The 11,825-nt window shown below is 38.0% G+C and overlaps 1 protein-coding gene across 5 annotated transcripts; it reads right to left on the reverse strand.

Moving 5' to 3' along the window:
- Positions 1-56: 56 nt before the first annotated feature.
- LOC21410159 (autophagy-related protein 2) lies at positions 57-11,559 on the reverse strand. 5 transcript variants are annotated; one of them, XM_024173242.1, is made up of 17 exons: positions 11,336-11,559; positions 9,635-10,698; positions 9,380-9,528; positions 8,336-8,511; positions 5,002-8,217; positions 4,806-4,918; positions 4,200-4,407; positions 3,323-3,436; positions 3,086-3,193; positions 2,861-2,993; positions 2,298-2,500; positions 1,836-2,032; positions 1,651-1,725; positions 1,432-1,551; positions 1,097-1,232; positions 670-800; positions 57-402 (listed from the first exon to the last, which is right to left on the reverse strand). In XM_024173242.1, the coding sequence occupies exons 1-13, from the start codon at positions 11,537-11,539 to the stop codon at positions 1,653-1,655; spliced, it is 5,958 nt and encodes a 1,985-aa protein (XP_024029010.1). In that variant the 5' UTR covers positions 11,540-11,559; the 3' UTR covers positions 57-402; positions 670-800; positions 1,097-1,232; positions 1,432-1,551; positions 1,651-1,652. The 5 variants fall into 5 exon arrangements, with proteins under 5 accessions (XP_024029010.1, XP_024029009.1, XP_024029012.1 ...); XM_024173241.1 differs by having other exon boundaries at positions 58-402; positions 697-800; XM_024173244.1 differs by lacking the exon at positions 670-800 and having other exon boundaries at positions 58-402.
- Positions 11,560-11,825: the final 266 nt, after the last annotated feature.

Raw genomic sequence — 11,825 nt, forward strand, 5'->3', positions numbered from 1 at the left:
AGAAGACAAATCCAAAAGTATCTTTCTAATCTAATCGACATTATTATTGTACCAAAGGAAAACCCAGAACTCCTCAGTGACCTCAAGTTTTGAACTGGCCCACAATTTTCGGAATGTTTGAGAGAAGAATAGATGAGATTCTTTTGTTGTATGCATGTGCATTCGTGCGTGCAAAGACCTCAAACAACATACAACAATGTAGTTCCTAATCAATACAAAAGCTCCAAGCATATGAAAGCACGTTCGAGATTATTAGCTTATTAAATTTAAATTAACAAACTATGTACTTGACTAGAGTGTTCCCTACAACAACAATGCCAACAAATTTAAGAGCTCGCTTGGGTCCTCGTTAGCTCGTGTCAGCATGAAGCAATGCATTTCGTAGAATTCCATGACACAGAACTGAAAAAAAAAAACTAAATAAATAAATACTACACTTAAAACGCACTTATGAACCATCAAATCACATTAAAATCATATGAGAAAAATAGAAAGTTTGAAAATTTAATATATAATAATGATCGGGTCAAAATTACATCACCATAAAAAGATGTACAAACTAACAGAATCGATACAAACACAAATGAGACAACAAATCAAAATAGAAGTCTAACAATATTGTAATTTTTTTATACCCTCTCGTTGAATTCTATGTTTTTTTAACCTTACCACAAAATACTCTGTTTTTTTTCCTACCCAAAACAAAGAATTCCTGAATCCAGCGTGTGTGAATAGTAACAAAAGTTTGAGCAATTCCCACTACTTGTGGACGATGTGAAAACGTCACTTTCTTCCGTCACCTATAAAAGGTGCAGGTCCATTAAGGATCACCAAAACGTACCAGATAACATCCAAATATTTTCCCAAATTCATATCTAGAGCTAGGAAAAGGAAATATTATGGCTTGGAGAAAATTGGGAGGTAACATAATATCTGGCGATCACAACTTTTACAAGTAAAAAAACTGCTTATTAAACCAATCAAATAATCATGAGATATGTACAGTAAATGGAAGCAATATACACGTGATGTGGGTCTTAAAATAATGGTTGTGGGAATATACAATCAAACTATCAATGCCAATCTGTTGCTATACCTAAAAGGCTCGTCAAACGTCAGTGTGGGTAAGAATTTTCATATGCACCCCCAGATATCTACAATTTTGTACAAAATTACCGCCTTATCATGTTCCAACGGAAAAGAATCAAGTGAAAGGTCCAGGTACTGCACACCTGCAAGCAGTAAATACATTGAGGCTTAAGCAAAACATATATAGAAACACAAATGGGGGATATTACATGCCAAAAATACATAAGAAATTCAGTTGACCAAGGAGATGAAATAATTTTTTGGGCTCCCAGAAATCCCAGATCTGAGATTAAGATAATTAAAAAATAGTAGTAGTGATGAGCTAGAAACAGTTAAACTCACGTGGTACATAAGCTCTAGCGTGCCAACAGATGGGGTTCACTAAGAACAACACCAACACCCCCCCACATTGTTCGGGAAAGAAAGATTTTCTTGTTGACTTCCAGTAATGGATGTCATCTCCTGCATACGGAATTAAAAAATCTTGCAATGGTTAAGCAAGCAGAACTCATGTTGTAAAAGATAGAAACCACGTTATTTAAGTGATATTATTGACCATACCATCATTTTTGTTCCCATGGCTGAGTGGGACCCAAATATTTCTCCATTGATTCTTTCTTGCGCTCAGGATCAAGGCTGCAAACATGAACCAGAACGGTGAATTAAAATTCAGACAAGGTTAACACATTGAAATAGTCATGTAATGTTCAGAGATACAAAACAAAAAATGAAGAATTCAAACGAACCTATTTCTGAATCCAAGAAGAGTATAATGTACGGCGCCTGCACATGCAGAAGCTGGAGCTATAGCAGCAGCAGGAACCGCTCGAACAGCAGCTGCTAAAGCCGAGCCTGCACCAGCTCCCCGCTGGTACTTTTTCAATGGTGTCTGAACTAGGGCAGAAGCAGATTTTTCCAGGCCGTTGCTCAGGCTCTCATAAGCCTGTAAATTATGAACATTAACATGTTTTTCCAAAAGGAAAGGAAATAAGCAAAGGAAGACAAGCTACAGATACATTCCTCCATAGAAGAAGATTCTTTTGAGTCTTGAAAACCATAGGCTAAAGCCTCATATCAAATTAGGGGAATAAAACTCCACTACCAAGTACCAGCAATGTATCTCACTGTTGCATAAGTATTTGTACAAACTACCAAGCATTGAAAGGCCAAGAACTCTATATAGCAACAACGTTGTGGAGAATAATCACCTGCTGAATTCCTTGTTGAGCATCCTTTGGCTGATTAGATCTAACATTTGGTTTTATTTTACTCGATATTGGCCGTGGTACAGTAGGAGCTGTGTTTGTAAATATATATTCTGCTTGAAGCAAAATATCATGAGCCCCAGCTGCCAAATGTACTCCAAGTCCAACAGCTTCAACTGAAATGCTTCTAAGAAATGCACTTATACCTATAAAGGAAGTTGCTTTAATATTTGACATAAAGATCAACAAAATGGTTATCAATAATACTGTGAACATGTCCCTTTACAATGTTGAACAACCAAGAAGGATCCAGGCATATGAGCAATAAATTTGGACTATTAAAGGAAGCATAACAGAATTTTCCATGAATTTGAAGTATGCTCTTGATTTTATGGTCTATATCAAATTTGTATATATATATATATATATATATATATATATATATCAGCTGATACATCTTCCAACTAAAAAGGAAATGCAGTTAATGCTGAGAGTCAGTCTTTCGCAAAAGAACATCTCAATTTTATAGAAACGTCAAGTGAATGAGTTTACTAAATTCAGCTTACCTCTTTGCATTCCCTTGAGTACTCTCTTATCCTTCCGGTAGTTCTCGAAGGGCAAAGAGACCAGCTTCGCAGCACCAGCACCAAGAGCAACCACTGAACGGATGGGAGGAAGACCTCGCAATATTTTATGTACCTGCATCCAACATTATTAAAAAATAATAAAAACGACTGGACTACTACGCAAGATGACCACAATTCAAGAGGTGTAATAAGTGTCATTTAAACCTGGTTTTGAGAAATATCTTCCAACCACTCCCCTAAAATTGTTTCACATACACTGTCCCAGCCATATATACCAACGTCATGAACATGCTTTAGGTTCAGCTCAACTCCCTGCGTCAATTCATATGATTTGAAGTTCAGAACATTGTTTCACAAATCACAATAAGCACGTTCCACAAGAGAATTAAATGTCAGCAGTAAAACCGAGATCTCTGAGTTAAGGTTGACTGATTAGGTTACCTTCCAAGGAACAAGATTAACAAGCTCCACATACTTCCCACCCCTCAATGCTGCTAGATCAAGCCGACAGGGACTATAGTCAACCCGAACAAGAATAGGCCACATATCAAAGCTCTAAAAAGATTCAAAGAAGAAACATAAGATAGAGGTTTTGTATGAGTATAAAAATGCTTGTATAGAAAAAATTTAATGAACACAACTAATAATGAGAACTAATAATGAGGGGAGGGGGGGGGGGGGGGAAGGAAAAAGGCAACTGTGTTAGTCTGATCCATATTCCACCTAATCCAATCAGAGGCGCAAGAATTCCCATCAGGAGCGACATATAGAATGCAGAAAAAAAATGAAATAAAGTCAGAGCTGCACCTCCAAATTCAAAAGTAGAAGTTGCTATCAAATTCGAACTTAGAGCACCCACGGACGTGTCAGCAAGCTACAAAGGGTGGTATTGAATACATAACAGTATACCCAGGTATATACTTCAGGGAGAATATTGGTTTATAGATGTATACGTCAAAGGGCAGAAAGATTTCAAGGCTGCCTCCAGTTCTCTTGGGCTAAGAAACAGAGCTTTGCATCGTATAGTGCTCTCTCAATATTCCATACTTTTGATTTTCCCATTTACATGCCTTGGATTAAGCCAAGTAGGAAAAAGAATTTCAAGTAATCCCCCCAAAACAACACACACAAACACAGACACAAAACCCCTAAATGCATACAAACACCAACTCAACCAGGACTGCAAAAGAGAGATCGGTAACCAACTCTGAGACTCCAGTTAATTTAGACTGGATTTCTACAAGGCTTAATATGCTTAAAGCCACAGAAAAGAGGATAAGGGATCGATTAATCGATTTGTAAATAAAATACAACTCGCCTGAAAGTAAGGAAGTAATGCCTCCTCCACAATATTATGCCCTGCAACTAAGTTACTCTTGATTGGCATCGATTGTGAAATATCTGAATCTTGATGACAACCTGAGGACTGATCAACTGGTGAGCTTTTTGCACCAAAAAAGCTGATAAGAAAATCAAGTTGGGACTGATGAAGATGCAATCGCATTGGGAGAAACGCTATTTGTAATCTGAAGGCAGAACAAATACAGGTTAGGGCCAGAACATTGTTACAACAGCATATATCCCTCTACGCAGAATTAACTGAAAGATGAAAGCCATCAGTTTGATTATAATTATTCACAGAACCTCAAGACTATTGGGAAATAAAACCATAAGTTTGGTCATAAACATTGATATAACCTCAAGATCTTAGATTTCCTAATATATATATATATATATATATATATATCAAGATCCTAGGGAAACACTATTGCAACATACGCACACACAAAAGGAAAATTAATACAGCTGCACATGATAGTCCTGTACAAAAAATTGACTTAATAAGCCTACACTGGGGCGGCTTTTAATACACACACATATATTTACACATTATAGCATTCAACTTAAAGAGCATGATATTTACCGATACTCTTCAAGAGGTATTAGAGGATCAGGTCTGACGGCTTCCAAATCCAGTTTGAATGCTTTTGAGGAGGATTTCCGAGGATGATTCTTTGAATCATAATATCCTAATACCTTGTATTCAAAAAATAAAAACCTTTTAAATCTTATTGTAGAACCAGAAAGGTTAAATGCTTGTTCAAAGGTTAGAATCTTACCAGTTTCCAAGGAGCATCTCTCCTCATATCATAAAGATGGAAATCTTGAACTGAAAGAGAAAGCTTAGAAACATGTATTCCACCGATTGGAAAAATCTCATACTGACATTTGATCTGAGAAAGTGTAAGCTCTAGACACCCTGTTGTATCCCTTCCACTGTTATCCGTACACTGCTGAACATTCTCTTTGCAATCTTGCCAATCAAAACCAGCAAACATTCTCCATCTGACGTCAATGTTTCTGAGAAGTACACGTCCTGTGGCCTTTCTGTCATTGCTGGCTTCTGTACTTTCAATATGAGGAAGCTTAGTTTCCTCAAATTTCTCCGCGCTACACCCATTTCTCACATCTGAAATGTGGTCTTCTACAATTCTTAAGGATGCATCCCCGTCCCATCCACTATTTCCTCTTCCAAAATCTCCTCCACTGACATCATTATATTTATCTTTAAGAATGTCATATGATGATTGTCGCCCAACAGATACTTCTGTAAATGGCTGGAACTCGGGAAAACAATAGCGCTCAATGAACTCTGGGAAGGTACTTTGTTCTGATGAAGAAGTTTGACAACTGTCCAGTCCTGGGGACACTGAACCATCAATACGCAGACCATGAGAGAGAACTTCAGGAGTGGCAATACTTAAGGTGCCCAGTTCTCCAAGAAGGTTTTCGTCAACTGGAAAATGAACTTTTGTACCAGATGAATCGTATTGATAGATCTGGTTCCTATCTATTTGAAATGCATCTTCATGTATCTCATCCATTAAGCCAACCAACCCATGTTCATTCTGAATGGCCAGACTTGAATACATTTCAGAAGTTGATGGTGAAGAATCACTGGTACAGAGTCGAGTTGCCTCGCTTAAAACTTCCCCCTCCTGTTCTCGCCGAACTCTATCCCATCTATTCTGCAAGTGCACAACTGACTCCTCCATGTCAGGGGCAAATAGCTGTTGGAGTTGAGCACCCAAACGAATCAAACCAGAAGTCGTGTCATGGCAAGTTTCCAGGTAGATGTGAGATTTAGAACATTCTACCTCCCACAGAAGTCCGCTCTCACAATTGGTTCTCAAAATTGCTTCAACCAGTGCCTCCCGAGCAACCTTTGCATAGCCACTTTTATGAAGACATTCCGCATTGTAAGTGCCACCAACGTTCTTGGACTCTGATACTACACAAATAAGAAGTCCAAGATCTTGAAGTCTAATTTTATATTCATTTTCTGTTGAATTAGCCAAGGTTGAGTTTGAGAGATTCAAGGAAGATGCAGCCAGCAGGCAAGCAACATTTTCCTCACCCCTCCCTTGATTGACAAGAGAAAGACTGGATTCAGAATCCAAAACGTTAGGTTTGACAATCAAATTATTTACATATGGCTCATAACTCAATCCAATATCAACAAAACTTAGAACGAAAGAAGCTCCACTAGACACATCCGAATCCCCTTTTTGCATAGACTCATTGGCTGCCTTTTCAGTTTCAGTAGAAGGCATGTTGAAAAATGAGAATATTGCATCCAACCAATCTAAGCGACCTCCAACTGCAACAATTGTGCCACATCTTAGACTTATAGACGTAAAATCATGGTTACTTTCAGGATCCCACAGGTGCACAATATCAGAACCGGCCAACCTAGATGACAGAGCATTTGAACCTCCTCCATCACCACGTTTCAATGTAGAGTTATTACATGAGATCAGAACAAATTCTTCATCAGGAACACCCGTTATGGAACCCCACAATTTGCCTTCAGCATGAGCTAGCCAAAAGAAGCTGGCACCTTTAATACCTCCAATATTTGAGACAGACATCAATGTGAACTTCTGAAGTTGCAGTTTTAGACGATGCCATGATCCAGGAAGTTCCGTCTGTGTTGAGCCTTTGACATTCTCCTTTACGTCAAGGCTTATCACAATTTCTAATGCACTGCAGTCCACAAGAAAAGATGTTTGAGAGATAGTAGAAGCTTCCTTAACAATGGATTCATCAAAACCCACACTTGATAACCCATATATAATCTGATCTATAAGACCGTATAAGGCCTTATATTGAAGACTTCTCAATTTTATTGTAGTTGCAGAGAGACAAATGTGTAGAAAAGTTGTAGAACTCAACATTATCTCCTGTCGAGTTTCAGAGATTAAATCTTCCATATCATTCACGGTAGATACAGAAGCAAACTCATAATCTTTTCGCACAAAATTATCAATGCTCTTGGATTCCTCAAAAGTAGCAATGAACCTGGCCTTTTTTGCAATCCAAGGTCCAGTCACATGACCGTCCTGCAAAAGCATACTAATGACTGAAAAACAACCTGTTCTGTTTGAGACAGACAATATGTTCTCCGCATAGAACTTCTGCTCACATATGTTACCAGAGTTGATTCCAGAATTATCTTTACTTGCAGGACAGACCAAGAAAACATCAATATTGCTAAGCTTCAAATGTAAAGAACGGGTGGCTGTTGCAGAATACCTCTTTGGTGTAGTTGCACCTGAAGCCGGACCAATTTCTCGAACTATTCCCCCACTACCACTCAGTGGTAGATGAAAATCAAGAGCAACGAATTGATTCCAGGAAGCAAAGCTTCTAACATCATTATCACTCTTAAATGGAAAACATAGGATCACCCTCGCGTTCATGATCAATATATTACCTTGCAGACTTTCTGTTGAAGACAAGGTCATAATACGTGAATTAGAACCTCTTTTGGCATCCCCATGAGAAGATCCATGCTTCCTATCAGACACTTTCAAAGAAAATACATGGCTTTTCTCAACAGATTTTAAGACTGACTTCATCAGTTCTAACAGCGACCTTATCAAGGAAAAGTCCACCCAGAAAACAAATGGTGATAATTCTACTTCAAAGGATGCCACTGGTCTTACTAGACTCCCGTCGGATGAACTTGATTTCACAGAGGATTGCCAATGAGTGACCCCTGATGTTTTAAGCAATGTGACTTTGACAACATTGTTTTTCTTTCCAAATGGAAAATCTTTTGCAATGAAACCAGTTGATCCATTCGAGTCCTCAGTCAATGAGGCAAGTGGCGGGAGAACACCTTGAACATCAGCTTGCAGTTGTCGAATATAAAGATTTTGGCTGTTAATTTCTTCATGTCCCAAATCTATGGGATCACCTTTGTAGCTCAAGTAATTAGCAATCTCGATGAACTTGATAGTTCCTTCATACCTCATTTCTTGAGGACATACCTGTTGACCTTATCAAATGTTTTTAGTTAGTCTACTGGGATATCAAGCAGAACCAGCAAGTTATAAATGTCAAAACAGAGATGGGGAGAATAAAAAACTACCCTGTCACAGCTATTACCTGCACAATGAGAAGAATGTCTTGGCATTCTACACCTAGGTAAGGAACATATAAGCCAGCACTAGTCCGATCACCATCAGCATGAAACATAAATTTCTGGTCCTCATCTTGGAAGGACAAGAATACAGAAACTCCAGAAAAATTTGCCTTCAGATTGGTTTCAACATGCTGCTGTTCTGCAAATTAACAGGAGAACATAAGTAAATGAAAAAAAAAAAAATATATATATATATATATATAAGACTGAACACTTAGTCTAAAGTATCATGTTTGATCATTCTCTATTGAAGCTCAGGGATCTATGATTCTTGGACAAGCAAAGAGATTTATGTCAAGTTCAACAAATCAATGCTTAGGCAAAAACGCTATGCTACTGTGATTACTATCAATTACCCCAGACTTTAGCATTCGGTTGTAATCAGCAGCCGTGTACAATTATTTTTCGTCAGAACTTTATTTTGGTATTCTCTTCAAGAAAAAATTAACTCAAGGTTCAAAGTAAACCTTCCGATATTTAAAAATGAAGCCATACAAATTTATCTAATTGCTTTAAGGGCAATTGTCGACAACCCTACATAATTTTGGAAACTAAAATCTGTATGTTCACAACAATTTGGCACCATAAATACTCCAGAAGCGCCATGAGATCAACCTTCTTGGGACCATTGTTTTCAAAAGAATGTAAGGCTATCTATGAGATGGCTTATGATATTAGGGGTTCTGAAATATTATGTTTTATAGACTTTTGAATATTTAATGGCTTTAATTCAATGCCTACATAACATTACCAGTGTAATACACCTCAACACGTAAACTAGCTTTAGAAATAAATCTGGGACTATCAAGCAATGCATCTGATGCAAAGTATAACATTTTAAAAATAAAAAAATAAAAAAATAAAAAAGAAAAGCTGCAGGTTATAAATCATTTTGACATGCAAAAAAAAAAAAAAAAAAAAAAAAAAAAAAAAAAAAAAAAAAAAAAAAAAAAAAAAGAAAAAAAAAAAAAAAAAAAAAAAAAAAAAAAAAAAAAAAATTCACATACCAGACGGAATATATAAAGATCCAGAAGCAAGGCTTGATGCAGCAGTAATAGCACTGAAAACAGAACATGTCCAGTTCCACATCCCACTGTTCCCCAATGCTGATTGAGAACTTCTCATCCCATCAAAACACTCAAAAAACTGGTCCACGCTGCACAAAGACAGACCAGAAGAATTGCTCAGTTTGGAAACATTAAATAGAAACACAGAGACTGCGATAAAATCAAGATTGTTGACAGCACGAAATGAATACCAACCTTGCCCCAAAATCAAGCTCTTCTTCAACACCAACATTCTTATTTTTATTGGTTGATATGGGCACCCAATCCGATATAAGATGTGGTCCAGATAGCAGGGTTTCATTACATGAATCTTGCACTGCTATAGAAGATGATTTTTCTAAAACAACACCAGAAATAGGAACTGCATTGCTTGTTGAATTTGCAGTTGAAACAGGTCTAGATGGAAGGCAGTGAGATGCCGGATTAAGGAGGCTGGTATCCATTTCCTTGTGAATCATATGGTCACTTCCATCCTTCTCGAAACTCTTTAAAGCTTCCCACGAGTGTAAAAGCCATTTAATTGTGCTCGGCTGAAGTTGAATTTCTATAGGATCAATGAAAACTTCTGAATCCACTCTGCGGATGTCTAAAGACCCATTTTTCCAAGGTATACTTAATTTCAAGTTCCCAGAAAATCCACCTCCCTTACCAGTCATGATTGGAGTTGTAATACTTGACGACATACATGGAGAGCATGTCTTATTGTTACCATCATCCAAGTGAAGAAGTTCAAGTACTACTCCTTGAAACTGGACAAAGTTTGTTAGTCGACTTACCCCAAGAAAGCTCTCGCCTTTTGCTTCAAGGTTTGGATTAGCGTCTTCAGAAACACAAGTGCCACATTCAATTTCTGAAATCCGAAGAACCAAGGTTCTGTGAAACTCTGGCTTGTTTCCATCCTTCTCTGAACACGGATCGAATGCAATTATCACCTTTTTTATCTTTACATTGAAACTCGTTAGGAACCATTTCACCATCTTTGCAATTGTCTTAACACCTTCATGGATGTCCCCAGAAGTAGATTTTGCAGCATTGTCCATCATGTTGTAATCAAGCTTGCCCAAGTCATCGGGAAGTGCTTGATCCTGACAGGAGTGATGAGTTTGAGAAATGGAAGGTGAACAATTCTCTTTGCTCGGAACGAGAACAAGCTCAAGTTCATCCACTTCAACCGTACAACCTCTACCCTTCCAAGGCATTTTCACCAAAAGAGAGCCGATTGAACCTTCTTTAATTAGTATTGATGTTACTGCACCAAACTGAAGAAAGCAACCGTGTAATTACAATAAACATGAGTTGAGAATCAAATGTAGAAACAATAGCAAAAGTAGGATAGGATTAGCCCTCTAGAAACAACACTAGAATTCAAATTACAACAAACCCCGGACACTCTAGCGAGAGTGAAAGCAATACTTCGATATTTATAGAATCATAATAAGCAAGTATAAGTCATCATATAGAGTCAGCTATATATTAATATCAAGATTCTTTATTCGGGCAGTAAAAAATTGCATGTGAGACTCGTGCATAGGACTTGTAAGTTCTACCAAGCAATTCATGCCAAGTTTAACTCATGAAGAACCATCAGAAAGCATTCAAATTTTCGAAATAGAGTAATTGAAACGCAAATGGACAAAGCAAGACTTTTTTTTTCGCTAATAATACCTGGAATACGCCACAAATCAAAACAGTCAAATTCACGCATAACAATTAGCCAATAAAACATTGGCAGTGTGATTACAAAAAACAAAAAAAAAAAAGAACTGGTCAAAGTAACACCAAACTTAAAATTAAACATTTCGTTGCTCTTCTTAAGAACAATCTTTAGCTAATTCCAAAAGTGGTCACTTTTTTCCTCTCTACTACCGAACGTATGCAACTAGCAAGCAGAATTACCTTGTTATTGAGAAAATCGACATTAAGCGCGAGATCATTGAGCTGAATTGTGCCTTCAGAAAGCTGAACATCAAGCTGATCAATATCAATCTCGCCCAACAAGAACTGCCCCAACTTTTTCTTCAGAAAGAACTTGCACACCCTCTTCACGGCCCACCGCGAGAACATCGCCTCGGCCGACTTCGCGATGTTCCACGGAAACATGATCGGCCTCGACGACGGCGGCGGCGGGGGGGGGCGGGCCCGGAGGTTAGCACATCGGAAGATTCCGCAAAGCTCGACTAAAACCCTAGGGCGCCGAAACGCTGCGTTTTGAGGATGTGCTAGGTCGAACCTCCATCAAGAGGTAGGGATTGATTGATCGTCGTACGGTGAATTTGAGAGACGGACGGAGAGTTTAGGTTGGGAGATGAGATTTTGAATGGTGTTTGGCAAGTGGGAAAGTTTTTTCTCTTTCTTTCTCGGCGTTGGCGTGTTTGGGTTTGGTTTG

This window comes from Morus notabilis, unplaced genomic scaffold, assembly GCF_000414095.1.
Source record: "Morus notabilis unplaced genomic scaffold, ASM41409v2 Scaffold45, whole genome shotgun sequence".
Lineage (NCBI taxonomy): Eukaryota > Viridiplantae > Streptophyta > Magnoliopsida > Rosales > Moraceae > Morus > Morus notabilis.